Here is a 26,392-nt window from a genome sequence, read left to right on the forward strand (position 1 = left end):
GTCGACGTCAACAAGTCGGAGCATAGTCAACACAAGACAAGCATACTGAAAGCTTTACCAAAAGTCAACGAAGTGATAGAAGATAGCTAGCCAAATGTAAAACCAAACAAGAAGTCAATTTGCGGAGAACAAGACAAGCTCCCCCCCCCCTCCACCGAGAGCTGCTCGCCGGGCCCGGAGACGATATCTAGCGCCGCGTGGAGTACAAGCTACCCGGAGCATTGTCCGGGGGCTCAAGACGACGGTCGTTCCAGGCCTCTCTGACGTTGCAAGTGTCGGGCGAGTAGCTTCTCGATTGTTTCAAGACGAAGTGGGCAAGGACTGGGGTATCGCAACCTGGGGTGATCTGCTCTGGCTTCATTTCCAAATTGTCACATCCATTTCGGACGTCCATGTCATATTTCCCTACTGTTCTTTTTTTCAGGTGGTTGTTAGCGGTTACCTCTGCGACTAAAATGATTTACTGCTGTGTGATAGGACTATATTTTGTATTATCTTATATTTCCCTTAATGAGGGTGGCGCGCGAACGCTGAGTGCGCATCCAGTACTGACCAGTGTGCTGGGTGAAGACTCGATTGTTGAGTGGTGTATAGACCGACCCCACCCCCCCCACCCCACCTCCCAAGGGTTCTGACGAATAAGTGGTGGCTGTATATTGAGTGACGTTTAGCTCGGCATTGTATTTCTGTGTGGTTGGTTATTCTGGATTACGGGTCTGACTCTGACTCCTAGCGTTTAGTCTGATCATTACTCCACTTAGTGCGGTTTGGAGCAACTTACATGTATCTATACTCGATAGTGTATTATTAACAACTTCAGGTGGCAAATTCGGTCCGCCAAAGATAAACGTACCGACAGGGGTTGACACAAGGCCACACGCCAATACGGATCGTCTATCCAGTAGTCCTGATTCCGTTCCAGTCCCAGCTCCTTTGGTGTGTTTGTGACAGGGTCGTGGTGACAGAACATCGAAGGTACTCCATATCTGAGAAAGGCATTATCCTTCTAAATCTAGGGCATTCGCACTATACACCTGGACAACAAAGGCGTTCACCCGCCTAGCCTCACGCCGCCGGTTGGGAGGGACCTCGCGGATCGGGCGGCGAGGGAGAATCAGCAACGGTAAGCGGGGGTGGCGGGGCGCGGACACGGCCAAGACGTGTCGATCCCGGTCCACAAGCGGCTCGAGATCATACACCATATCGACGACGAGTACTTCAAGGACAGCAAGACGATCAAGTTCACCGAGGTGGCCTCCAAGTTCCACGTCGACGCTACGACGGTTGCAGCTATATGGAAGGGGCGGTATAACGTGGAGCCTGCTCGGCGTGGCCCACGACCTGCACCTGGTCCGCCGTACCATGCGTCCTCGACATCATCTTTCATCCACCGCGGAAGGATGCCCTCCCCCCCTCTCCCCGCCCCGTCGGTGTCGGGGACGATATGGAAGAAAAGGAGAACGCTCTAGCCAATGCTACTACTGCGGAGGAGGAAGAGACGAAAGAACAGAAGAAGAGGAAGAAGAAAAAGCCTTCACTCCTGCTCTCGATACTGCTCGGAACCGTTCGCAGCGCCACGTGTACTCTCATCATCGCCATCTACTGCCTCTTAGGCGAGGCGTTAGCGGCGGAAGTGGTTGCCGCGGCGAACAGAGAGGTGAAGGTGAAGGCCTACTCGGACTACACGCTGGCGACCATGTACCCGGCCTGTCCAGCGATGTTCATCGGAGCAACAAGATTGAGGTGAACTACCGCAAGCCATGAGCCGGTTCATGCATACGAAGTACGTGATGGGGGATGGTTACCACGTCGCTGTGAGGTCGGCAAATTTCTCCGGCAATGCTCTGGAGAGCTACAGCGAAGTGGTGCTACTGCATCTGCGGGGGCGCCGAGCCGCCAGCTTGTTCGAGGAGGACTTCCGCTACCACTGGCAGCAGTCACGTTGCCTGCTCAAGCGCAAGCACTTCGCAGAGCGGCCGCACGCGGTGGGCTCGCACTAAATTGATCGGCTACATTCGGCAAGCCACAGATTGCGGATGGATTTCTGGTCCGAAATCAGCGACGGATCCAAAATCAGCGGTTTCGAGACTTGATAGTCGGCGAAACCGCATCGAGGGTCCGAACTTCGAGCAGGAGGCCCCGAAATTAACGCCGAAGAACCCGAAACTAGCCCTGGACATTTTATTTTCTGATCTCGAGACTTGATAAACTGCGAAACCGCATCCAGCGTAACCTTTGAAACAGGCGGACACAAGAAGAAGGGTGTATCCTCCTGGATCCGGGGGAAACTGGTTTGTATTCTTCCGCCAGTAAATAAGTTTATGCGCAGTGCGTTGCGTTGCGTAAAGTTTCCGAATGTACCCTCTCTGTTGTCTTGGATTCTGGCTTTTTGAAACCTAAATGTCGACATTTTTACAATCGTATTCAGTTATTCACAATACCAATCATAATTATTTCGATGCAATAATTGGAACTTATTAAAAACACAAACATTTGTTTTAACTTTCATTTTCGCCAAAATGAGCGCGAGCATCGAGGTGCCGTCGAACGACATCCGCTTCCAGATGGAGCTGGAGTTCATCCAATGTCTGGCCAGCCCCGCCTACCTCAACTGTACGTGTGCAACCTCTCCCCGCCCCACACCCTCCCTCTCTCTCTCTCGTTGTCTAACGCTCTGGTGTCGCCGCCGCAGTCCTCGCCATCAACAGGTACTTCGAGAACCCGGCCTTCATGAACTACCTGCAGTACCTCAAGTACTGGAAGCAGCCGCAGTACGCCAAGTACATCGTGTACCCGCACTGCCTCGCCTTCCTGGACATGCTGGACGACGAGCGCTTCCGCCAGATGATCGCGCGCGAGGACTTCATGACGTTGGTGCACGGCCAGCAGTTCTACCATTGGCAGACGTTCCTCAACAACCGCTCGGAAGGGAAGCCCGAGGAGGCGGTGCCAACTGCCGAGACGCCCGCAGCCACAGCAACCGCAGAGACGAGTTAGGTGCGCTCGCTGACTCCTGAACCAGACAATATATACACTGCATGCTTTGACACGAGGAGGAAGGAGGGCTGAACAGGTTTTTATGACTAACTCCTAGTTGAGAGTTAGTTAGTTGGCAGATTGTCTGGATCTAGCTAGCTGTAGCAGGCGTGCGGTGGGTAGTGAGGGGAGGGGGCTTGCGACGACGACACGCCGCCCTTTGCTCGTTGTCGGACGCCATGGCTGTGTGTGCTCTTAGAACAGACCGATCACCTTGCCCGTCTCCGTGTCGAGGTCGACGTCGTAGAAGCCCGGGCGCGTGGGGAGGCCGGGGACCGTCATCATGTCTCCGCAGAGCAGGTAGACGAAGCCAGCACCCACGGAAGCGCGGATGTCACGCACGGTGACCGAGAAGCCTGTGGGCACGCCCTTCGCGGTCGGGTCCGTGCTCAAACTCAGGTGCGTCTTGGCGCAGCACACAGGCAATTTCCCGTATCCCCGCTCCGAGTAGACTGCAAGCTTCTTCTTGGCCTCCTCGCTGAATTCGACGCTGTCAGCACCGTAAATCTCCTCTGTTGCCATTGAAAAGAAAAAAAGATTGTTAGGAGTAAGTTCGGCACGTTGCATAACGGAAGGGAGGAAGGAAGAACGCACTGCAGATGACTTCGAACTTCTCAGCAATGCTGAACTCGAGCGGGTAGAGGAACTTGAACGGGCTTCCCTGAGCGCGCATCTTCTCACAGGACGTAACGACAGCGCGGCCCAAGTCCTTCGCACCCTTGCCGCCCTGAGACCAGTGGTTGCTCTCCACAGCAGCGGTAGCACCAGCCTCCAGCGCCTTCTGCTTCACCAGCTCGATCTCACGAGGAGAGTCCGTAGCGAACACGTTCACAGCCACAACGACTGCCACGCCAAACTTCAGCGCGTTGCGGATGTGGTGCTGCATGTTAGCGCAGCCAAGCTCCAGCATCTCGAGGTTCTCATCGACGTATACAGGGTCAAGCTAACAAGCAAAATCATAGACCACGATGGAATGTGAGCAAACTGTCGCAACAAACATCACCAACGAAGTAAAACTTACCGGCTTGCCAGCAACCACATTCGGGCCTCCGCCGTGCATCTTGAGCGCACGGATCGTAGAGACAAGCACCACGCACTGAGGAGTCAGACCACTAGTGCGGCACTTGATGTTAAAGAACTTCTCCATGCCAATGTCGGCACCAAAACCGCACTCGGTGACAACAAAACCATCCTCTCCAGCAAGCTTGAGCGCAATCTGGTCAGCGATGATGGAGGAGTTGCCGTGGGCGATGTTGGCGAACGGGCCAGCATGCACGAAGACAGGAGTTCCCTCCACCGTTTGCATGAGTGTAGGCAGGATGGCATCCTTCATGAGCACAGCCAGCGCACCACCGACACCGAGGTCGTCAGCCGTCACAGGCTCGCCACCACAGCTCATGCCGATGACAATGCGTCCGAGGCGCTCACGCATGTCTTGCAAGCTCGTAGTAAGCGCCAAGATGGCCATGATCTCGCTAGCCACCGTGATGTCAAAGCCCGTCTTGCGCGTCTGGCCCTTTTCAGCAGGACCAGCACCCACGATCACCTGGCGCAGGAATCGGTCGCAGGTATCGAGCACACGCTGCCACGTGATGGTGTCCGGGTCGATGTCCAGGCGCGCGAACTTGTGAATCTCCTCATCCGTCAGGTCGTCCGGCGTCACCTTGGTAATCCCGAACTTCTGCAGACGTTTGAGCATGACTGGCGAGAACTTGCGAGAGCCGTCCTTAGCAGGCGGACACAAACGACGGAACAGGGCCTTGTCGCTCTGTGCGTTCTCGTGGAACATGCGAGTGTCAATGGCAGCAGCCAGCTACAAGCACAAAGCAATCCGTCAATAATCATGTCCACAGCAATAGCAACCACGCAAAGCCACTCACCAGGTTGTTGGCAGCAGTGATAGCGTGGATGTCTCCCGTCAGGTGGCTGTTCTTACGACAAACCCCACACGTTAGCACACTCTACCTTCAAGCAACCAAATCAACTCCAATCACCATCCAGACGTACAGGTTGAACTCGTCCATGGGGATGACCTGCGCGTAGCCTCCTCCCGCAGCACCTCCCTTGACGCCGAACGTCGGACCCTGCGAGGGCTGACGAATGCAGGCGAACGCCTTCTTGTCGAGGTGAGCGCCTAGCGCCTGACACAGTCTGCTCAAGATTCCGCGACAGAAAGCCACCCGTTAGCTGCCAAAGTTCATCCATCAAGAGATCCAAAGCCCTGCCAACGCACCCGATAGTGGTGGTGCTCTTGCCCTCGCCCAGCGGCGTGGGGGTGATGCCCGTGACCACGACGTAGTTGCCGTTGGGCTGGTCCTTGAGGCGGTCGCGCACGTCCAGCGAGATCTTGGCCTTGGTGGCGCCGTAGGGCACCACCTCTTCGGGAAGCTGCAGCCGCAACAGCAGTAACAACACAACGCACAACCCCTCAGTCAGTACGGAACTCTGCAGCCTCCGCCAGGCCCAAAAATGTCGAAAGTATCTTGGCGACGTACGATTCCGGCGGCCTGGGCGATCTGCGTGATCGGCAACGGCGCGATGGCGTCGCTGATGGCGATGTCGGACGGCACGGGCGTCAGCAGCTGCTCGGGCGTGAGCTGGCGCGGCATGGTGGCGGCGGGGCGGGAGGCGGGGGGAGTCTTGCTAGTCGCTCGCGAGCCGAAAGGGAACTGCGCGAGTCGGTGGATGGACGGCGTGTTGCGGCCTATGTGACTGACGTACGGGGCAACCAATGAGATGCCGCCAAGGAAGCGCGGGGCTTGGATGCCGCAAGTGATTACTTGACGGCTGATCATTGAAGAAACGCGGGCCTGCACTGGTGTGGTTGAGCAACCTCGTGCCTCCGTGAGCCTTTGGAAGTTCCGGGGCCTCTAGGCACTGCCTAGTAGGCAGAGCTTTGCTAGTTGTTGAGATCGAGTTTTGAGCTTCAAGGCTGATGCTTGTCATGGGAAAGGTGATGGACATGGGCTATACAAATCGTAGAGGTTTTAGGAAAAAGGCGCAGGCGAGGGAGAATCGAACTCCTGCCAACCGAATGGCCTACAGATTTGAAGTCTGCACTCAGCACCAGCCAAGATCACCCCTGCGACAGAGAGCTGCGTGAATGCTCAAACTGCTGCAATGCCAAGTGCGAAGATGGAAGTGCTGCCTCGCCAAGTGAATATTCGGCGAACCTCTCTGGCTAGAGACGGCGGCTCTCGAGCGACGACCGTGTGCGCCCTCGTTTTCGCTGTGGTAGCAGTTCGCGATTTTCTAAGCGAAGACGCTGATCGTTCATCGACTTGTCATCAACAGTCAAGAGGTTGTGACGAATGGCACTACATGTAAGATGCGACTGGGTGTCTGCGACGGGATGTCGTTGCTTCAACCAGTACAACACGATAAACAAGTAGACCAGAATGCGATGGTTGACAAGCTACCTCGCACGTGCTGCGTACTCACCCTGCATTTCGTGCAGCGCGCGGCAACGGGCTGAACTGGAACAAGAATTTTCTCCAACGAGATAACTGCCTTGAAGTTCACTGAAGCCTAGCTGGCGCAAAGGTTGCGCCGGGACCGAGATTCACTCGGCTTTTGCACTCCTGTGAGCACCCCTCCAAGGTCGATCCACCAACGAGAGTTCCTGAAAGCCATGATCAAGCGCTTCGCATTTCTTCTGTTGGTAGTGCTGGTCGCCATGCTGAGCTACGTCCACGCTGAAGATGCACCTGCTGCTCCGGCTGCTGAGGATGCCCACTCGGAGGAGGTTCCTCCCGGAGTGACTATGCTGGACCGAGAACCGGTGCCGGCGAACAAGGAACAATTGGAGCAGTACATCGGTGGAGGAGGAGGATTCATCCCGACGGGAGGAATCACGTACCGCTGGCGTTACACGTACCCCTACGCTGGCGGCTTCCGCTACGGTTGGCGCTATCCGATCGGCTACTGGAACTCTTTTGGCCGCTCCTCTACGGCTCGAACTGTCCGTTCGGGCACATGCTTGGAGGTTTCTACTACTGTTAAGTTGCGTGCAGGTCTCGACTGCAGCCTGCCGCTGAAGGCATGGCAAATGAGTCATGCGCGAAGCCTGCAGATGGAGATGGAGGAGCAGCGAGGTGACGGAAGCTGAGAAGACGATGATGCGAGGAAGAGGTGAAGAGGAGATCAAAAGCAGCAGTGCAGCAGCAACGAGAGTAAACACTTTTGTTAAGTTTTGAGTAGCGTAAGGAAGTAGTTGCACTAAGGGCGTGAGGTGGTGGCCAGCAACTCGCAAACGAAAAATCAGTGGCGACAGGTTCGGTCTGTTCAACATTCGTCTACATATGTGTAGCCATATCGCGTCAGCAGGACCCATTTGATTTGCAATCATCTTTCGACCAATCACCGCGTTGTTTCAATGACGCAATTGAGCTTAAACGAGCGCTTGCTGTTATTCTCGACCGCTAAAAATTGGGTCCCGCGTGCCCATTTATACCTCCAGATAGCCAATCATACCTCTCCGTCTGGCCGATCCAATATCCTCCAATGGGAAGCCTTGCACTCAGCTTGTCACCATTCCCGCCAAAATAACGGCTCGCTTCAAACCGCCATCGGACTGCGCGCCACCTTCCTCATTCCAGCTTCTCCGCGCCCGCGCACACCCCGCATTGCGTCGCTTATTTAACCACAGCAGCAGAATGGAGGCCCTGATCCAGAACGAGCTGATGCTCAAGAGCGGCGAGGTGGTGCCCACGTCGCAGGCGCTGGCCGGCAAGAAGGTCATCGGGCTCTACTTCAGCGGCCACTACTGCCCGCCGTGCCGCAAGTTCACGCCGCTGCTGGACGTCGTGTACAACGACATCAAGGAGGCCGGCCACGAGGACTTCGAGATCGTGTTCGTGTCCTCGGACAAGGAGGAGGCCAAGTTCACCGAGTACTACGAGGAGATGCCCTGGATCGCGCTGCCCTACGCGCGCCGCGACCTCAAGCTCGAGCTGTGCGAGAAGTTCGGCGTCAAAACGGTGCCCACGCTCATCTTCTTCAACGAGAAGGGCGAGGTGGTCGAGCGCGAGGGCCGCTACTTCGTCACGGACCACTCGCAGGACATCGACGCCATCCTGGCCCACCTGCGCCAGGAGAAGGAGTAGAGCTAGCTAGCAGACCCCTAGCCAGTCTTTTTAGTTTTGCTCTCACTACCTTCTCCGCCTTGTAGAACTCCTTTTTACTCATAGCTAACGGTGAATTCAAGTCCACTTGCACCTCTTTACGTGCTGTGTAAAGTCCTGGAGCTTGCTAGATTAACTTTGGTGACGCTATTACTCAGTTTCTTGTATTGGTGTGTCTTTGGTGAGGAAGCAGTGGTACCGTTGCAGTCTGAGATGGAGAAGAGATTGGAGGAGGAAGGCAACGCACTCGCACACGAAAGCTCGACTTCTTTATAACAAAACCATATTCAAAATACTTTCAAGGCGGACGCGCCGCATTCGAAAAGTCCCACTACGCAGCTGAACGGCTAGCCCTCAGGCTCGAGTGGGGTGGTACGGGGTGGAGTCCTCTAGGTTGTAAGGTCCTGCGGAGGTTCTCCTGACCAAACTGCATCCTCGTCTGCAGGCGTGACGGTCTGTCGCCGCCGTCACTTGCTGTCCGTGCGGCCCAAAACTTGATTATTTAACACCGAAGGGGAAGACGAGGACTACAGAGTCCGCGCTGTCATTGACAAGGACGTGCGCGGACGCTGGAACATAAGAAGAAGTGGCTTGGGACCCTTCTGCAACAGCTTCATCGCTGCGCCGAAGCCCATCTTGCTGATGTTGTTGTTGTTGATACTCAGCAGGACGTCGCCAATCTCCACACGGTTTTTCTGCGACTCGCGCGTGACGGCACCCTCGCTCTTCACGTTGATCACGCGCGGGTAATAGCTTGTGCTCTCTTGCTTGACAACGATGCCCAACGGACCGTCCTCCTCCTTCCACGTGATGTAGTACAGCGAGTGGTCATTCTTCGGGTTCATGCTCACACGGGATGGACGCGTCAGGCGTGACGACCCCATGTCGTCCTGAGGGTTCGACAACACTGAGCCGTTCAACGAGCTCGTTTGATCTAGGTGCTGGTGCGGGTCTTCCACAAGGTCAGTGTGGCGGAAGCGCAGCACTGCCGGTCGAGGACCGCTCTCCAGGATGTCGATCACCTTTTGGAACCGCACACCCTGCGTTGAAAACTCGTTGATGAAGACCAGGTGGTCACCAGCACGGACGTTGAACATTCCAGGCAACAGTTGGTTGCCCTGCGACTGGAGAACGCATGGGTAACCAGTGCTCGGGTCGGGGCGGAATCCAAGACCAAGCGGTACACCTTCCTTCCACAACACTTCATAATCCTCTTCGCCCAGAAGCTCTAGCGATCCTGACCGGAGACGGAAGGATTCTGTCGGGTTGCGGAGGAAGTGAAGGCGGACAGGTTTCTGAACTTCTTGCAGCAACGTCAAAATACGGCGGATATCGCCCTTTTTCACCTTTACCTTGCCCACAGCGAGAAGAACGTCTCCACGAGAAACCTCAAAAATATCCGCACAATTGCTCAAACTCTCGTGTACACGTCGTACAATCGGCATACCGGAAACGGGATCGCTCTCAAAGTACAAACCGAGCAAGCCACACTCCCACACGATCTCGTATTCGTTCTGGATCTGCTTGGGCGGCTCGTACTCCTCGATCAACTTCTTCCTGGAGATACGAGAGCTACTGCGGATACTGATACTTCCGTCATCGCCCATGTATTCACTGGAGCTGTAGTCGCTAGTAGATACTGAGCTCTGAAACGAGATTGTTGTGTTCTTTCGGTCCTTCGTCGACATCGACTCCGAAAGCGAAATAGAACTTGCGGTGGTGCTGCGTTCGTCTAATGACCCCACGTAAGACACATCGTGCTCAAAGCTCAGCGTGTTGGCAGAATACTCGCGACGAACAAGCCACCCACGCACGAACGACTGGATGATCGTAGCTGCATGAATACGCTTGACCCGCTTTCTCGCCAAGAGCCCCGAGTAGTTCTTTGTATAGCAAGGGCCGCGCGTTCACGACGAATAATGCGTTGGTATCGGTTCCAACATGACCAAGAGCGCCAGATAGCTTGGATACGAATGCTGGATCGACGCTTCCGTTGATAGCGAGTGCGAACAGAGTAGCCCAGGCAGTAACGTTGTAACGTAATCACTGACTTGTACAGAGCCTTCGATCGAGCTGCTTCCAGAGCTTGATGAGCTTCAAGGACACAAAAGACCTTCGTTTTACCAACCTGGAATGGAGGATGCTTTGAATCCGTAACGAAATCGAGCACTTTCGCCAACTTCTCCACCATCTGTGCTGCGACTTCTTTCTCTGCTTGTCCTTGAGCATGTGGTACCTGCGACAGGATGCAGCTGTACGTTTTGATAAATACGTCGTGAGGAAAACGCACAGGGTATCCACTGCGAGAAATCTTGACAGCTTCAAGCACACCACTGCAGCGCAGTTGCTCTAGGAGACGCCTTCGATCAAATTGTGATGAACTTGCCTGGTCATTCGGCTTGATGCAACGAATGAAGTGAGGTTCCGTCGCATTTAACACATCCAGCAGCGAACTCAGCTGACTCTTGAACTGGGCTACAACGGTGGAAGACATGATGCCTCCTCCAGAACGGCGACGAGTGGAATCACTGCTGCGAGACTCGGTCCGTCCATTCCTCGGACTGTTTCCTCCACCGTTTACACTGTTTTCGAAGCAAGCGCGAACGAAGGAAAACTTAGAGGTGCGAAGCAAGTCCACTGCCTCAGTGTGCATGTGATCCTTGTTCTTGTCACAAAAGCCGTCGGTCATGTAGCACACATCGCCGGCGTAGTGGTGAATGACAAACTGACCCTTCGCGCGCTGGAGCTTGCTCACCGAAAAGCTTTCGTGTTTGCCAGCTAGCAACTCGTAGTACCTGTTGGCCAGCTTTTCGTCGTTACCACGGGGAATCAGACACTGCTCGTCTAACAAAGAGAAAATACCCATGTGTCTTTTCTCCACGAGCGCCACGCAGACATCGTTGTTCGGGTAGTCAACGAATTTCCACGGGATCTCCTCCGCCACGTATTGGTCCTGCTCCATGCGGAAAACAAATCTGCCGAATAACTGCTGCAGTTTCTCGTTGGCATAGTTGATACACAGCTGCTCTAGACGATTTTGCTCAAAATCTCGAAACCGAAGATATCAACCACACCAATAAACTGACTGCCGCCAGCTTCCTCCTTGTACTCGATACTGCGGTTGATTCGGTCCACAAGCCAGTTAAATAGGTTTGAGTAGAGAGTCTTGACAACCGAGTCCCGCGTCGAGAGCGCCTGGGCGACTGGCAGCCTAGTCGTAATGAACTCGGCTCCAGCCTTGATCTGCTTGGTGCACATTGTGCTGCGCAGTACGTCCTCCTCCACGCCAAGGAGCGAACAGATAGCTCGAATGTTATTGCCACACTCATCCATATCCACGACAGAAGCGTCATCCTTTCCGCCATTGCGGGTGGCAGTGGTAAAGCTGACGTTGCCCAAGTGCAGCACGGCCGACACAATCTTCATCACATTGACCTGTTCATCCGAGCTCATGCCGATGCTTGACATGGCTCGTCGTGTTATGCGGTACGACTCGGCATCATCCACGCCATCCAGGCGCTCGTAGCACTCGGACTGATTTAAATACGCGTAGTCATGCACGTCCAGCAGCGCCAGTTCCTCGCGCTCCGATGGAGAGCTTCCGCCGCACATTTCGTAGAACACGTGGTAGTTCCGTTCTCCTTTGCCCTGCGACACGAGACGCACGCGCTCGAGCAGATACGTCGAGATAGAGGCACCCAGCATTTCACCCGACGACGTGAAGCCCAGCTTAATGAACTTACCGAAGCGACTGGAGTTGTTGTTTCTCGTGGTCCTGGCGTTGCCGAAGGCCTCCAGGATCGGGTTGGACTCGAGCACGCGGTCATGAATCGTCGTTTGGTCGCAGTTGCTCGCCCGAATGGGGCGGCGCGTACGCTTCGTGGACACGTAGGCCAGGTAGTTCATGATGAGCTTGGTGGTCTCCGTCTTGCCGGCTCCGCTCTCGCCGCTCACCAGAATGGTCTGGTCGGTCTTCTTGTCGCTCGTTCGTGGCACGAGCATCGTGCGGAAGGCCTGGTCGGCGACGGAGTACACGTGCGGGGCCAGCACGCTCTTGTCGGCCTCGGCGTTGCCGCCCAGGTTGTAATACTGGTCCTTGGTGTCGTCCGAGTACATGGAGAGCCGTCTAAAGGGGTTCATGGCCACGAGGATCTGGCCCGTGCTGGTGTAGATCTCTCCGTGGAAGAAGCGGCGCCGCAGCACCTGCAGAATGGCCGGCTCGTGGAGGTGCACGAGCTTGGTGAGGTCCTGCACGGCGTGGTAGAGCTCTCCCTGGCTGCGCGGCAGCACCAGGTCCGTCGGGGCGGACACGCTCCTGCGTGTGGAATTGCGACGTGAGTTGCGGCGCTTGCGGGGCGCCACGGATTGAAAGTCCTGCGCGTCCGGCACGACGTCGTCGCCCTCGGGCGTGACCAGGTGCTCGTCGCTGCTCTCGGGCTCCAGCGCGCACTCCACGAGGCCCGAGGCCGCGTCTGCAGGCGAGGCGACGACCGCCTCGTGCCACAGATCGCGGTCGAAGACCCACACGGGGGCGCCGACCTCCATGGCGGCTCTTGTGGTCTTGGGGCGGGGCTTCCTCTCTGCTCGCAGCGGCGGTGGTCGGCGTCAGGAGACGGCGTGGGCGCGCTTGGGGCCCGGCGCGAGAGGGTTCAGAGCCTACCGGTACCTGTCGTTGTCCGGGAGTCGCGCGCGCGCAGAGGCTCGTTCTTACGTGCGCAGCGCGGGGAAGCGGCCGCAGTGGCGATTTGACTCGGGCGGTTAGCCAGCAGGAGCGGATAGGCACGCCTAGCCCTGGAGAGTGTGTGCAACACAACCGAACGAAAACCTCGGTGTGCGACCTAGCCCTATATCGGTTTCGGCGAATGGAAGCGCGTCGACGGGCGTAAAACCTCGGGGCGTAGGTACGGCACCAGACGACGAGGAAGATGCGGGCCGGCCTGGTCCGCGGGATCCGCTAGCGATGGCTCCGCTCTTGGCGAGAGCTGCGGAGCGCAGCGGGGTTTACTGGGCGTGAAGCGTAATAATAGCCCGCCAGATGCGTCCGTGCTGCTGCCGAGGAAGGCAGGCGGAGAGTGCGTGTGCGCACGGGGTTTCCCGCCCCACAGCCTGCTCGGTTTGGACATGCTGCTCGTCGTCCAGGCCGCCTGGATTCTCGCCCCTGCTCCGCACCGCGGCGTCGCTCGTCTGCGCTGAGGTACACATGTAATACAAAGTACTCGCTCGCTCGCTCGAACTTCGAGCTCGCCACACGCAGACAGCCTGTCGTCGATGATATCGGAGCCCTGGCGCCCGGACATTCGGCGCTGGGGCTGCGATTAAAACCGCTGGCCTCGCACTTACTGCTGGTCATGAGAGGATGCAGTTGCTTTAACTTCCTTCAGTTGATCACGCCACCTGCCGTGCCGAGCCTTTTTCGATGGGGCGCACGTCGACGCCATGTGTCCCAGCGACGGACGCAGCCGAGCTGAAAATTGGCGGGGATAGATGGATGGGCTTCGGTGGCGCGGGCCAGCGGCGGGTCCAGGACGCCGGCCAGAGGCGGCGTTAGCTGCGCCTAGCCAACGCGGGGCTGTCTCCGGCGTGCGCTCGTTCGGCGACATCCAGACACGAAGGCCGCGCCATGTAGGACTCGCTCGTCGACGGTCGTCACGTTGAAGCGCTTCGAATTTTATTGACGATTCCCCGACATGGCTACATTTGTGTCTCGAAATCTTTTCGCAAATGTAGCCATGAGAAACCTTTCAGGTGACTTCCACGCCACCGAAATGCACTGAATGACGCTGGAATCCCAGATCATTCGCGCTATATGGCACTGCATGGAACGTATTGAGCTGCTCTCAAGTGACTTACTAGTAGTATGTGGGTGTAAAAATGTCGGCATCTTTATCAACCTATCTGGAAAAGGCTGTTGTTCGAGCAAATTAAAAAGGTAGGCCAACTCAATGATATCATTGGTACCGATAAATTCCGGGCTCACCACCGATACGTGAACGACTTCGACAAGTATGTTTTAACCTATCAAGTGGAAGTCAGGCAACCCGCTCCATGTGGTGGTTACCAGGGAGGCCACAGAAGCTGAGATGACGGCAAAACGGCAACTGTGGCGCAAGCTGGGAGGTGAGAAGAATACGTGAAGTTGGCGTTGGGCCTGACGGATCCCCTCAACCGATGGAAACTGCTCGTGGGGAATGCTCTCAAATCGCACGAAGACTATTATTACTTTACATACTTTCAGACTTTGGTCGCTGAGCCGTCGAAGAAACCTACTTAGTACTAGATAACTAGGTAGGTAGACTTACGTGGACACGCGGAGCGGAGCTTGCATTTCGAGCGTCGACCGTGCATACGGAAGTTGAACTGAGTACTACTCTAATACTAATAAGTGAGCACGGTAATGAAGCGGTGTAACACCAGCTTCGAATGTCGTGATGCCATCTCTGAGCCGTTTTTTCACCATATAGTCTTCAGACATTTTGGCGAAAAAGCTGTAGTACTTGTGAGACTTCAGGGCTTCTCCTTCCAATCCGTTGGGCTTAAACGCCTTCTTCACGGATTTATCAGACTTTTCCATCTCCAATTACCATCTCACTTTGCATGCTCGATCACATTTGCCTTTTACCATCTCACTTTGCATGCTCGATCACATTTGCCAATACTCTACGGATCCTCCAACCCTCGCCTCCAAGTCCTTTGCATCAATGCCAGCTGGCCGTAGCGAACATCTCTGGCTACCATTATTGCGGCTATCGACATCTGTGACGGGTTGGCCCAACAAAGCTGTCGTCACTGTCTTGGAGGCAACCGAGGCGGAAGCGACAAGGACGATTGCCACCGCGAGTATAATTTGCTAAAAGCGCTTGACTGGGACTCGGAGTCTTATCGATAATTGTGAAGTGCTTGTGCCTGGCGCACAGGGAGCCGCACATCACTGACTAGATCGTGTGTGAGCCACCCGTAGCCACTTGCCAAGGCATGAAAGCAGCACCTCTTCTGTAAACTTCCGATGAGTTGTAGCTCAATACTACAATACGAGTCAATGTACAAGTGTTCGCATCGTATTTGAGTGCTCCACAAAGTTTGCATCTCCCATCCAAGGATTCGATGAGTGAATAAAACCGGGATGGGACTGGCGTATTCACAGATACCGAAAGCGAAACGGTAGCCCAACGCGCGCCTGGCAGATGGCCCGAAATCCTCTTGCTGCCACTGGGAGTTATCCCCGACCTTGGGCAATGCGGCGTCCAAGAAGAATTCATTTGTCGAAGACCAATGATCCCCTGCCGTTCAAACACTCGACAGTTAGCCGCTGGGAAAATACCTCACTGCATGCCGCAGTAATATATCCTATGCGGACAGCAGTCCGAGTCCGACACTTCTGCGAGATGCTAGTGCAAGTTGAAGTCGCAAAGTTGCCGCAAGCTAAAGTTGTGTAGTTCCCGAGCCCTGGAACACTGTACCCATTCAGTGGTACAGCTCGAGCGGAAGGAGCACCGCACACTCTGACAACCTGCACCGATGGCTGGAGCTGCTGACGCTGCTGCGCCCGCGGCCGCGGCGCCCGAGGCGTCGCCCGCCGAGTACCTCACGCGTTTCTGGCGCGCCAACGCGTCCGCCTTCATGCGCTGGTTCCTGGCGCTGCCGTACGCCGGCCAGGTGTCTCTGCTGCGCAACGCGTCGCCCGACATCCCCGTGGCTTACGACCCCAAGGAGACGCGTCCGCAGGCCGCGCAGCTGCTCACGCCCGAGCTGACGCTCAAGGCGCTGCTGGAGGAGAACGGCAAGGTGCTGCTGCGCCTGATGAACGCGCGCGCCACCAAGGCGGAGCAGTGCAGCCGCCACGACCTGCTGTACCTGGCCTCGCTGCGCGCCAACGGCACCATGCCCACGTTCTCGGGCGAGACGTTCAAGCACGTGTCGCTGGCCTTCATCGACCTGGCGGACCCAGAGCACAACGTGCAGTCGCTGCTGCCCTCGGCGTCGCCCAAGGTCGTCGAGCAGAAGAAGAACCTGATAAAGCAGGGCAAGCTCATGGAAGCCGACGTGTGGCTCACGCTGCAGATGCGGCAGCAGGTCATCCTCACGCTACTGACCAACGTGGCGCACACGTTCGAGACCATGTTCCTGAAGCAGGTCATGGTGGGCGAGGTCACGGCGGCGGAGGTCGGCTGCCGCTACTGCGGCTCGTCCAAGCGCAAGGAAGAGGGCGTGGACGGCGCCACCAGCCTACTGCGCTGCGCGTGCGAGGCGGCCTTCTACTGCTGCAAGGAGCACCAGGTCGAGGACTGGACCAACCACAAGACGAGCTGCAAGACCATTCGAAAGGAGAAGGAAGAAAGTTAGGATTTAGAGAAAGCACGTTGCTGTGATGTGAATACCAAGCGTCGAGCGACGTTGCCAGTCATAGTTTTGCCTTGTTTCCATGCAATGCCTGCAAACTCTAGGGACTGTATGGGCGCTACGGTGTCAAGTGTGGTTGAAGTGGAGTGCTTCCGCTGAATACTTACCCTGCTTGCAATCGTGGGGTAGAGACCGAGCGAAATACTCTGAACCACCAGACCCTTCGGCCCGACATCGCACTGGCGGTTATCAGCATTTCTCAAGTCGACTTCCCGTCCGCGATGCTCGAAATCCCCGTGATCGACCTCAAGCACTACAAGGCCACTGGCGACAAGGCCGAGTGCAAGAAGGCTGCCGAGTCGCTGCACAAATTCGGCGTGCTCTGCGTCCGTGACGAGGTACAAACCAGCATTGCCTCCATGACGGGTGCGGCAAAAAGCTGCCGAGACTGATGGTGCCCATTTGCTTTGTGTAGCGAGCTGCCGACAACGACAATGACACGTTCCTGGACATGATGGAGCGGTACTTCGAGTCGACGAATTTTGTGGAGGACGCCCGTCCGGAGTATCACTACCAGGTGGGCGTCACGCCCGAGCGCAAGGAGCGTGCTCGCAACCACTGCGCTCGAGCGGAAAAGCTGGACCAGCGCCACGCGCCAGTGTCTCTGTGTCCTCCCGAAGCGGACAAGAAGAGTCGTTTCTTTTGGCGTGTCGGTGAACGTCCGGGGGTAAGTGAGAGGATACTTGTTAAATAGATCCCAACTGGAGAAAACTAACATGCGAACATGACTGTTCTGCTGGTTTCACATTAGAACACTCAATTCGAGGAGCTGAATGCTGAGCCAGTGATTCCTAAGAAGTTCCCAGAGTGGGAAGGCGTCATGAATATGTGGGGTGGCAAGATGCTGGACGCCATCACGGATCTCGTTGAAATCGTTGCGCTTGGGCTAGGCCTTGAGAAGAATGCGCTCGTGGACCGCATCCAGAATGGCCCACACCTTTTGGCCCCCACGGGCAGTAACTTCAATGTGTTCAACCAGTTGAACGACGTGCTGGCTGCGTACCATTACGGTACGATTGGGATTCTGTCGTGTTACACGCGTCGAGAGTATTCACCTTTTTTTATTTGGTGCTGTAGATTTGAACTTGTTGACGATCCACGGTAAATCGCGCTTCCCCGGTCTGTACATCTGGCTCCGAGATGGAACGCGCACGGCGGTGAAGATTCCTGACGGCTGCCTACTGGTCCAAGCCGGCAAGCAAATGGAGTATTTAACGGGTGGATACGTGCAGGCGGGATTCCATGAAGTGGTCGTGGCGGAATCGACTCTCGAAACGATCGCCCAGCGCAAAAATGCTGGTGAGAGCTTGTGGCGCGTTTCCTCTACCCTCTTCTCGCACACGGCATCGGACAAGACGCTTGAGCCTCTCGGATACTTTGCAACGCCTGAGGCGTTGGCTAAGTACCCACCGATCCTTGCCGGCAACCAAGTGCTGGATGAGCTCTCTCAGATTGAGCTTGGCACGGGTTTCACACTCCACCGCGACTAGGCTGACATGTCTAATGGCTTTGAGTTCGTAAGTGAACATGTTCCTTCAGACGCTCGTTGTGTAACTAATTTTCATATTCTGCCAGATATCGTTTCTAGGAACTCCCTAGATCAGAGTGCGTTATGACCAGAGCAATGCACTACATGTAGCTACGCTAGCCGGAGTAAATGATCTGTGCACATCGATCAGCATGGGTTAGCCCAGCTACCAGTATCTAAACAAGACCCCGCATGGTGTTCTTACCGATCCAGGAGGCACTACGCCATTTTCGCTGTCGTGAAGTAAGCAGAGACTAGCGACTTCGAGACGCTTGCCTTGAACCGTGCTCAGCAGTTGCTGGCCTCGATATGTGCTGGATGTAACACCGTGAGATTTACGCACAGCACCCACAGCGTTTGTCGAGAACACCCTTTTGCCGTGCATGTCCATGGTGTGCGCGTGATTCATATCAACCTTCAGATTCTTCATACGTTGCACTTCCCTGTGGACGTCAAAGTGAGAAATTTAGTCATGCAGAATATTGCAAGGGTCCTAAAATTTCTTACGTTTTGCGGTGGCTGTCATTTGCTCGCATGGCCACGTAGCGCTTCTCCGTTAGTTTCTCCTCGGCCTCAGCAAGCTCTTGTTGCTGCTTTTCCAACAGTAAAGCACGCTTCTTCTCCTTAAATCTCTCGAATTTTGCGGTATTGAGTGCTCGCTGATCCCGCTCCATGCTATCCGCACGAACAAATACGTTTTTTGCGTCCTCGAAGAGCTTCAGGCGTGCCAAATTTTTTTCGGTGTTCTTTAGCTCCAGCAACAACTTGGAGAACTTGACGTGCGGTTCCTGCAACTTGTTTAGGTAAGTTTCGAGCTGCGCTCGCTCGACTTCGTGTGTCTTTTTCAGTTCCTCCTGGTGATGTAAAATCTCGCGTTCGCATGATTCCGTGCGTGCTGCACACAGTACGTCACTACGCTGCTTGGACAGTACGATACCTCGGCTAAATTGTTGGCCTTCCTTCTCCTGGCGACGAGTCTCGTACGTCCCCTGCATCTCCACAAATTCGCGCTTGATGAAGCGCAATCTGTCGCGCAATACGATGGCCTTGTCGTACTTCTTGGTGTTCATAGCTAAATCACGGAGCAGATCGTCCAGTTCCGCGCGGATCTTCTTGAAGATGGTGCATTGGTCGTGCTTGTCAATGATGTCGTCTGCAGAAAAACCAAACACGGCAAAAACATCCACTAGGGATTTAATGTCCATCGGGTTCTTCTTCGACCCACCAGGAGCCTTCGCATCCAGCACAGTCAGTTGTTCGGCCTTCATGATGGCGAATTGCAAGTCATCTCGCAGCTGTCGAGCGAACAACAAACACAGCGAGGTTACGTCTTGACATCAATACCACCGTAGTTGCAGTCGAGTATATTACCTGCTGCTTCTGATCTTCATCCATGGTAAATCCCCACGAGCACCTCAAATGGAGAATGGAGTCAAGAATACTGAAACGCATCGAATTGAGCTCACTAAAAATACGATCACGAGTGCTGATGTTAAATTGGTTGCAAGGAGGGCACGCTCGACTTTCATCGATCGTGCGGTATCGGTGTTTAGACACTGGGTGCAGTGCGATCACGAATGCGCACAGCTAACGGGCCTTTCACTGGTAGCACGAAGGAGAAGTCGTACGTGATCTTGAAGGGGTCTTCCACCGTCTCGATGTCGAAGCGACTGAAAAGCACAGCCATGACGGTCTTCATCTCAAGCATGGCAAGACGCATGCCAATGCATTTCCGGGGTCCCGTACTGAAGGTAATGAATTGCGGAGGCGTGATGCTCTTGGGCTCGCCGGTCTTCTCGTTGAACCAACGCTCAGGTCTGTACTCCGCAGCATCATCCCCCCACACATTCGTGCGTCTAGCTGCAGCATACTTAGACACGACTACCACCGTACCCTTTTTGATGAATGCGCCATCCGTGAGCGTTGTGTCCCTCGTCGTACAGCGGTACGTGGAAACGGACCACAAACGCACGCTCTCCTTCACCGCAGCGTCCAGATACACCAGTTTGTGCGTATCCTCAAGGGTTGGCGCGTCAATTTCTCCTGTCAACAGTCCCGGCAGCACCGAACGGATCTCTTCGCGAATCTTTTGAAGAACGCGAGGGTAGCGGTTCATCATCACGATAAGCCACGACAAGCTGAAGGAGGTCGTGTCCTTCCCGGCAATGAAAAAATTCACAGCGGTATCTTGAAGTTCACGCGGGTCGGCGTTCACATTGTCCTTCATCAGCAACGTCAGCAGGTTTTATTACCATGTCCTGGGGTTTCTCCATTGATGGATTGAAGCATGATGTCGCGCACCATGTCGTTGACGATCTTCATGTTCTCTCGTAGACGCTTTTCAGCTCCGACATTGAGGAACCGCGCGAGCTTCCACATCCACATAGGGGGTCTGGAATCGGTTCTGTACTGCGTGCAGTGCAATGTCCAGAGGGTGCATATCGTCAACGAGAACGTCGCCCCCGAGTTGATTGAGCTCCACACCGAATCCGATGCGAGTGAACACGTCGCTCGTGAACTTGCCCAGCAGCGACTTCATGCTGACGGTTTGTTCACGGTCTGCGCATTGTGCAAGAACGTCGCGAAGTTGCAGCGTTTTCTCCCTGATCACGGGCTCCATGACATCTCGAATGCTTTGAGTGGAGAAGAGGTGGCTGGCGGCTCGACGCTGTTGCTTCCACTTGTCGCCGTTGACGTTGAGTAGCCCGTGGCCCAACACGTCGAACGAGATATCTCCGAGGGTGCCGCCCTTCTCGAATACGTCGAATTGGTCGCGGAAGACGTCGTCCAGGTCACTGGGCATGGACAGCACGACCCAGGGCGGTTGGAACAGCAGTTGGAGGATCCACGGTTTGCCCTCGCTGGCGTCGGTTTGGTCATTGATCCAGTCGCTCATCCGGTAGCGGTTGAAGAGCAGCACGTCCAGCGTGTTGCCCAGAATCGGCAGCGTCGAAGCTGGACGGAAGAGGTCCTCCATGCCGGGATCCGGTAGCGGGACAGGCATGCTGAGGATCTTCCACGACGCGTAGAGGGCGGTTAATGCGCCGAATGCCAGTAGTACGGACTGCTCGGCCCCGTTGTGATTTGCGCTTGACCACATCGACGTAGTGTAGTGAGTGAGTTGGTTAAGTGGTTGGGTCGCTTGAGCTGCTGGGAGCAAATTGGAGAATGACAATGGAACTCGAGCGCTGTTGGTGCAGTCGGTCGGCCAGCGGATTCCTATCCTGTGGGTCTCGAGAAGATCAATTTCAATGATGACCCCAGCATCGATAGAGTGCCGCCGCCGCGGATTGCACCAGTGAAGTCAAGGACTGCAACTACAAGTCACAGCATTGCACGTTGCGTTGTGCGTGTCAAGCGGACGATCGGGTGGCATCCATTTGGATCAGAGCGTGAGGAGCCTCCCGCGACTTCGAGCCAAGCGTCGTCACCGTCTCCGAATTGGATTGACCATGGGGACTGTGTGGAGCTACTATGCGGGGGGCAGCGACGCCTTCGACAAGGCGGCGTGCTTGCCCACGGAGGACGACTGCGCCGTGTTCTACACGCTGTTCAGACGGAGCGCAGCGAAGGTTGTGCTGCAGCAGGAGGCGTCCGGACTGACTTCAGCGCGCGAGCAGGCTCTGCTGACGCTGGAGAGCTGGGTCAGCGAGGCCTCGGTCTTGTATGACCAACAAGGCGAGTTCCCTGTCACGGTGACAATACAGGAGGAGTTGGTGTTCGAAACCGGGAGCCAAACGCCCCAGAAGGAGCACGAAGGAGTGCCAGCCTCGTTAGAGGAGAACATACTCAAGGGATTGTGCTCCAACCCGTTGAGCACGCCCGACAGCATCTTCAAAATCATGGTACAACTCGGCAAACGTCTCCGCGGTGACGAGTTCCTGTGTGTGGTGGGGAAGTACCCGCGAGCCGCTCGGATGTTCGCCAGCCAGCAGCTCATAGCTCGCTCCGATGTGTTCAATAGCTTCAAGATGGGTGTGCTGGCAGGGGATTACAGCCAGGCAGCAATGGTGGTGGGCAAGACCGCATACGGAGACAGCGTACTCGAGACAAAGCGCAGTCGGCTGAAGGAGACTTCCAAGCTGCTACAGGCTTCGATGGATACATCTTCGCCGTCAATCACTTCGACGCTGTCACTGAGTGCAACAGAGCTGCACAAGGTGTCCGCATCTCGATCAGCAGATTCATTCAACCAGGTGATGACGGGTGAGATGCTGGAGTTGCTCGAAACGCAGCGGTCGATGGAGCGCACGTTGTCTCTCCCCGCAGGGATCCTCGTGGGAGGTTCCTTGGTGGAGACCGTCCAGAAGTTGGTGACCCTGCACCCAGTCCATCGACAGGCACTAGTACTTGCTGTCGATTGCGCCGAGACTTACTGCATTCCTCCTCGACAGTTTTGGTGGACACTTTTGCGAGTGCTGGCTCGAACGGGTCAATGGGAGACGCTGCTGGCTCTGGCGGGAGCCATTCGACCACCCATTGGGTATGTATCAATTGTTGAGGTAATGCTCGACGAAGACAAGCACAATCTAGCTCGGGTTCTGCTCGACGCTATCCAAGATCCCAACGAACAAGAACAAGTGGCCGCATTACTTGCCGAAGACCAAAATGACGACGATCAGGAGCCGCATCAACTTGACACACTGTAATGCAGTACGCTTCCTGCCGCGACAGCCGGGATACTCGTCTTTCCCCAAGCCCCTTAGACTGCTACTAAAAATGCCGCGCTGTTATGCTTCAGCTGAGCATGCTAATTCGAAAACCTATATCGACATTTAGATATAGCCGGATTCCGATAACTCGTCTTTCCTGAATCGGGTTGAACAATATAAGCTATCTGATTGGCTTAGAGTCTAGATCTTCAGAGCGTGTTGTCGTATCGGGCTATCCCATTTTAACTTGACGTCTGTCACATAAATATCTATATTAATGAAATCATCCGCGTACTGTCTTCTATCTCCTCATGGTAATCGCCAGCCATTCCTCATGTCCATTTGGCATGTGGACAAGCACTTCAACCAGGCTGTCATATGCTGGCCCTTCTTTCTCGCCGAAAAGCTTCAACGTGCGGTTTATCTTGGTTTTTGTATGCTGCGATGCCAGACATCCTATCGCCGGTTTGGATTTCGAGATTCCCATCCCCACCCACCGCGGGTTCTTTAATCAAAACAAGCCAAAATCTCCAATAACCCATGTTCAGTCTGGGTCTTTCAAGTAAAACACAGTCAATATCCAGGGTTATTCACTGAAAACCCAGGTCGATCCAGCCCTACTGGGTGAGCAGACCGGAGCTCCTGATGATCCGCTGCATCATTCGTCATTCTGCCAGGTCCCCCGCACACGACTCCGATGCTGCGCCTCCCCGGTCTCCTGACGCGCCGCTGCGCGGCCCCAGCGCAGCGCGTGCTGCCCAAGGCTCTGTTCTCGTCTGCCGCGTCGCTCGAGGCGCTGGCGGCGCAGTCCATGGCCACGGCCTTCCGCCAGTCCGGCCACCTGCAGGCCGACCTGGACCCGCTGCAGCTCCAGCCACGCGCTGCCGTCGCCAGCCTCGCGGCCGACAACTTCAAGCCGCTGCTGGGGCGTCCGCTGTCCGCCGCTGATTTGGCCGGAGTCGTGTCGCTGCCCGCCGCCAATGGACAGCAGCTCTACGACGAGCTACACCGAGTGTACTGCGGCAAGACGGGCTTCGAGTTCGAGCACCTGACGTCGGCAGAGGAGAAGCAGTGGCTGGCCAACGCTGCCGAGACGCTGAGCAGCAAGGAGGTGCCGCCCTCGGATCTACGCAACGCGTACTCCACCATGCTGCGCGCCGACGTGTTCGAGAGCTTCATGGCCAAGAAGTTCGCGTCCTTCAAAAGGTACTCGGGAGAGGGAGCCGAGTCCATGCTCCCCGCTGTGGAGACGGTGCTGCAGGCGTGCTCGACGTCGGGCGTGTCGGACGTGGTGATCGGCATGCCGCACCGCGGACGACTGGCACTGCTGGTCGGGTCGCTCGAATACCCGGCGCACAAGATGTTCCACAAGGTGCGCGGGTACTCGGAGTTTCCCGACAACTTCCGTGGTATTGACGACGTGTCGAGCCACATTGCCACGACCGTGGACAAGAAGTACGCGGACAAGAAGGTGCACGTGTCGCTCGTGCACAACCCGTCGCACTTGGAGATTATCAATGCAGTGGCGGCTGGTAAAGTGCGTGCGAAGAACGATGGCGATGCCAACACGAACGCTATGGCACTTCTGTTGCATGGTGACGCGGCGTTTGCTGGTCAAGGGTGTGTCCCGGAAGCGCTTGCGCTCTCTCAGTTGCCCGACTTCCAGACCGGTGGATCAGTGCACATCGTGGTGAACAACCAGGTGGGCTACACAACCACTTACCCAGATGGTCGCGCTACAAGATACGCCTCCGATATCGCCAAGAGCATTGAAGCACCGGTGCTGCATGTCAATGGTGAAAGCATCGCCGATGTGATCCGCGCGTGCCGTCTTGCTGTGGCGTACCGCAACCAGTTCCACAAGGACATCGTGATCGACTTGATCACGTTCCGCCGTCATGGACACAACGAGGTGGACGAGCCGCGCTTCACGCAGCCTAAAATGTACGAACGCGTGGACCAAGCCGAGCGATTCCCCATCAAGTTCGCTCATGAGCTGGAGGCTGTTGGTCTGGTTTCCCGTACTAGTTTCGAGAAGACTGTCGAGCGTCTGAACGATCACCTTGAAAGCGAGCTCAAAATTGTCACCGGTGAACCGGGTTACAAGCCTACCGAGATTGACGCATTCAAGGGCAAGTGGTCGACGATGACGCAGCCCAAGCCTGAAGACTTGTACGTGAACGTTGCGACTGGTGTTGATATCGCCAATCTCATCGATGTCGGTCTCGCATCCGTGGAGCTCCCCGAGCGCATCCAGCCACATAGTCGTCTGCAGCGTACGCACATTAAGGCACGCCAAAAAATGCTGGTGGTGAAGGATGGAAAGAGTCCTGAGGAACTTCGAGTTGACTGGGCCACTGCCGAGGCTATGGCTTTTGGCACCTTGATGCAAGACGGCCAGTCAGTGCGTCTCGCAGGACAGGACTGCCGGCGCGGCACTTTCAGCCAAAGGCACGCCTCATTCACGGACCAGCGAACGGAGGAGCGGTATTTCCCGCTGCAACATCACTTGACCAAGAAATCGGATACGTTGGGTAAGCTCAGTGTCGTCAACAGCAACCTGTCCGAACTTGCTGTTATGGGTTACGAGTACGGCTACTCAGTGGAGAGCCCCGACAACCTGGTGATTTGGGAGGCGCAGTTCGGTGACTTTTTCAATGGTGCGCAGATCGTGATCGACCAGTTCTTGTCGAGCGCTGAGTCCAAGTGGATGCGTCAGTCTGGTTTGATGCTGTTGTTACCTCATGGCAACGATGGAGCTGGACCTGATCACTCTAGCGGTCGTATTGAGCGCTTCTTGCAGCTTGTAGACACACCAGCTCTGACTCCGCGCTCCTCATTGAAGGAATCGGATACGGACCCCGCCTGGAAGCAATTCCAGCACGACACTAACATGATCGTGGTGAACGTGACTACACCTGCCAACTTCTTCCATTTGCTCCGACGCCAGCAACAGCGCACATTCCGCAAGCCAGTGATAATCATGGGACCGAAGATGCTACTGCGTCTTTCCGATGCAACTTCGCCTTTATCCGACATGGGACCGGGTACAACCTTCCAGCCTGTGCTATCGGACCCTACAATCACGGATGCCTCGCAGGTCAAGAAGGTCTACTTCTGCTCAGGCAAGTTCTACTACGAGCTCGCAAAGGAGCGTATCGCTCGTTGCAAGAACCCCGAAAGTATTGCGCTGGTGCGTCTGGAAGAATTGGCACCATTCCCGTTCGAGCAGGTCGCTGACGAGCTGGCCAAGTTCGACAACGCAAAGAAGTTCGTCTGGGTCCAGGAAGAACCACTGAACCAGGGGGCCTGGACGTACGCTCAGGCTCATATCGAGAAGCTGCTGGGTAAGAAGCAACACCTCGAGTACATTGGCCGCGAGAGCCTCGCCGCCCCCGCCGTCGGTTTGTCCAAGTTCTCGCAGCAGCAGCTTGAAGAGGTTTTAACAGAGGCGTTTGGGCCGCAAAAGTAGGCGCTGTGGTATGTAGCAACACGCTGCAGAGCGCTAGTAGACATCCAGTGACCATTTTTCAAAAAATGCGATGTAGTATCCATCCCCATCTTGTCAGCAACCGAGTGAAAGCCACTCGCGTTTTGCGGGACAGCATACACGGCAACGAACATACAAGTACTACACAGTATGCACAAACCAGAAT

General features: G+C 55.6%; 15 protein-coding genes across 15 annotated transcripts; 8 read left to right on the top strand and 7 right to left on the bottom strand.

Annotated features, from left to right (window-relative positions):
- Nucleotides 1-1,444: 1,444 nt before the first annotated feature.
- IUM83_08835 (phospholipase D-like protein) lies at nt 1,445-2,000 on the top strand (the record flags this gene model as incomplete). Its single annotated transcript, XM_067933231.1, has 2 exons — nt 1,445-1,743; nt 1,820-2,000. The coding sequence occupies 2 exons, from the start codon at nt 1,445-1,447 to the stop codon at nt 1,998-2,000; spliced, it is 480 nt and encodes a 159-aa protein (XP_067780952.1).
- Nucleotides 2,001-2,519: 519 nt separating this feature from the next.
- Nucleotides 2,520-2,997, top strand: IUM83_08836 (Mediator of RNA polymerase II transcription subunit 31; the record flags this gene model as incomplete). The annotated part of the gene is made up of 2 exons (XM_067933232.1): nt 2,520-2,613; nt 2,693-2,997. The coding sequence occupies 2 exons, from the start codon at nt 2,520-2,522 to the stop codon at nt 2,995-2,997; spliced, it is 399 nt and encodes a 132-aa protein (XP_067781066.1).
- A 234-nt stretch (nt 2,998-3,231) lies between these two features.
- IUM83_08837 (Formate-tetrahydrofolate ligase) lies at nt 3,232-5,768 on the bottom strand (the record flags this gene model as incomplete). Its single annotated transcript, XM_067933233.1, has 7 exons — nt 3,232-3,548; nt 3,631-3,979; nt 4,058-4,849; nt 4,917-4,962; nt 5,044-5,187; nt 5,270-5,424; nt 5,532-5,768. The coding sequence occupies 7 exons, from the start codon at nt 5,766-5,768 to the stop codon at nt 3,232-3,234; spliced, it is 2,040 nt and encodes a 679-aa protein (XP_067781173.1).
- Nucleotides 5,769-6,667: 899 nt separating this feature from the next.
- Nucleotides 6,668-7,144, top strand: IUM83_08838 (Thioredoxin, nucleoredoxin; the record flags this gene model as incomplete). The annotated part of the gene is made up of 1 exon (XM_067933234.1): nt 6,668-7,144. One exon carries the CDS (start codon nt 6,668-6,670, stop codon nt 7,142-7,144), a length of 477 nt encoding a protein of 158 aa, XP_067781065.1.
- A 547-nt stretch (nt 7,145-7,691) lies between these two features.
- Nucleotides 7,692-8,141, top strand: IUM83_08839 (putative nucleoredoxin; the record flags this gene model as incomplete). Its single annotated transcript, XM_067933235.1, has 1 exon — nt 7,692-8,141. The coding sequence occupies one exon, from the start codon at nt 7,692-7,694 to the stop codon at nt 8,139-8,141; it is 450 nt and encodes a 149-aa protein (XP_067781064.1).
- Nucleotides 8,142-8,686: 545 nt separating this feature from the next.
- On the bottom strand, nt 8,687-9,766 carry IUM83_08840 (Myosin-like protein; the record flags this gene model as incomplete). The annotated part of the gene is made up of 2 exons (XM_067933236.1): nt 8,687-9,511; nt 9,596-9,766. 2 exons carry the CDS (start codon nt 9,764-9,766, stop codon nt 8,687-8,689), a joined length of 996 nt encoding a protein of 331 aa, XP_067781187.1.
- A 759-nt stretch (nt 9,767-10,525) lies between these two features.
- On the bottom strand, nt 10,526-11,121 carry IUM83_08841 (myosin-like protein; the record flags this gene model as incomplete). Its single annotated transcript, XM_067933237.1, has 2 exons — nt 10,526-10,545; nt 10,623-11,121. 2 exons carry the CDS (start codon nt 11,119-11,121, stop codon nt 10,526-10,528), a joined length of 519 nt encoding a protein of 172 aa, XP_067781159.1.
- A 65-nt stretch (nt 11,122-11,186) lies between these two features.
- On the bottom strand, nt 11,187-12,704 carry IUM83_08842 (myosin-like protein; the record flags this gene model as incomplete). Its single annotated transcript, XM_067933238.1, has 2 exons — nt 11,187-11,693; nt 11,826-12,704. 2 exons carry the CDS (start codon nt 12,702-12,704, stop codon nt 11,187-11,189), a joined length of 1,386 nt encoding a protein of 461 aa, XP_067781158.1.
- A 2,970-nt stretch (nt 12,705-15,674) lies between these two features.
- On the top strand, nt 15,675-16,499 carry IUM83_08843 (Sperm-associated antigen 6; the record flags this gene model as incomplete). The annotated part of the gene is made up of 1 exon (XM_067933239.1): nt 15,675-16,499. One exon carries the CDS (start codon nt 15,675-15,677, stop codon nt 16,497-16,499), a length of 825 nt encoding a protein of 274 aa, XP_067781186.1.
- Nucleotides 16,500-16,777: 278 nt separating this feature from the next.
- On the top strand, nt 16,778-18,046 carry IUM83_08844 (Isopenicillin N synthase-like; the record flags this gene model as incomplete). Its single annotated transcript, XM_067933240.1, has 4 exons — nt 16,778-16,894; nt 16,972-17,223; nt 17,308-17,566; nt 17,634-18,046. The coding sequence occupies 4 exons, from the start codon at nt 16,778-16,780 to the stop codon at nt 18,044-18,046; spliced, it is 1,041 nt and encodes a 346-aa protein (XP_067781156.1).
- Nucleotides 18,047-18,200: 154 nt separating this feature from the next.
- On the bottom strand, nt 18,201-19,479 carry IUM83_08845 (Ubiquitin carboxyl-terminal hydrolase; the record flags this gene model as incomplete). The annotated part of the gene is made up of 4 exons (XM_067933241.1): nt 18,201-18,218; nt 18,290-18,527; nt 18,592-19,379; nt 19,456-19,479. The coding sequence occupies 4 exons, from the start codon at nt 19,477-19,479 to the stop codon at nt 18,201-18,203; spliced, it is 1,068 nt and encodes a 355-aa protein (XP_067781157.1).
- A 154-nt stretch (nt 19,480-19,633) lies between these two features.
- Nucleotides 19,634-20,311, bottom strand: IUM83_08846 (Cytochrome P450; the record flags this gene model as incomplete). Its single annotated transcript, XM_067933242.1, has 1 exon — nt 19,634-20,311. One exon carries the CDS (start codon nt 20,309-20,311, stop codon nt 19,634-19,636), a length of 678 nt encoding a protein of 225 aa, XP_067781109.1.
- Nucleotides 20,312-20,425: 114 nt separating this feature from the next.
- Nucleotides 20,426-21,184, bottom strand: IUM83_08847 (Cytochrome P450; the record flags this gene model as incomplete). The annotated part of the gene is made up of 1 exon (XM_067933243.1): nt 20,426-21,184. One exon carries the CDS (start codon nt 21,182-21,184, stop codon nt 20,426-20,428), a length of 759 nt encoding a protein of 252 aa, XP_067781047.1.
- Nucleotides 21,185-21,536: 352 nt separating this feature from the next.
- IUM83_08848 (vacuolar protein sorting-associated protein 16) lies at nt 21,537-22,733 on the top strand (the record flags this gene model as incomplete). The annotated part of the gene is made up of 1 exon (XM_067933244.1): nt 21,537-22,733. One exon carries the CDS (start codon nt 21,537-21,539, stop codon nt 22,731-22,733), a length of 1,197 nt encoding a protein of 398 aa, XP_067781044.1.
- A 700-nt stretch (nt 22,734-23,433) lies between these two features.
- IUM83_08849 (oxoglutarate dehydrogenase (succinyl-transferring), E1 component) lies at nt 23,434-26,208 on the top strand (the record flags this gene model as incomplete). The annotated part of the gene is made up of 1 exon (XM_067933245.1): nt 23,434-26,208. The coding sequence occupies one exon, from the start codon at nt 23,434-23,436 to the stop codon at nt 26,206-26,208; it is 2,775 nt and encodes a 924-aa protein (XP_067781045.1).
- Nucleotides 26,209-26,392: the final 184 nt, after the last annotated feature.

This window comes from Phytophthora cinnamomi, assembly GCF_018691715.1.
Source record: "Phytophthora cinnamomi strain GKB4 chromosome Unknown Contig120, whole genome shotgun sequence".
NCBI lineage: Eukaryota > Oomycota > Peronosporomycetes > Peronosporales > Peronosporaceae > Phytophthora > Phytophthora cinnamomi.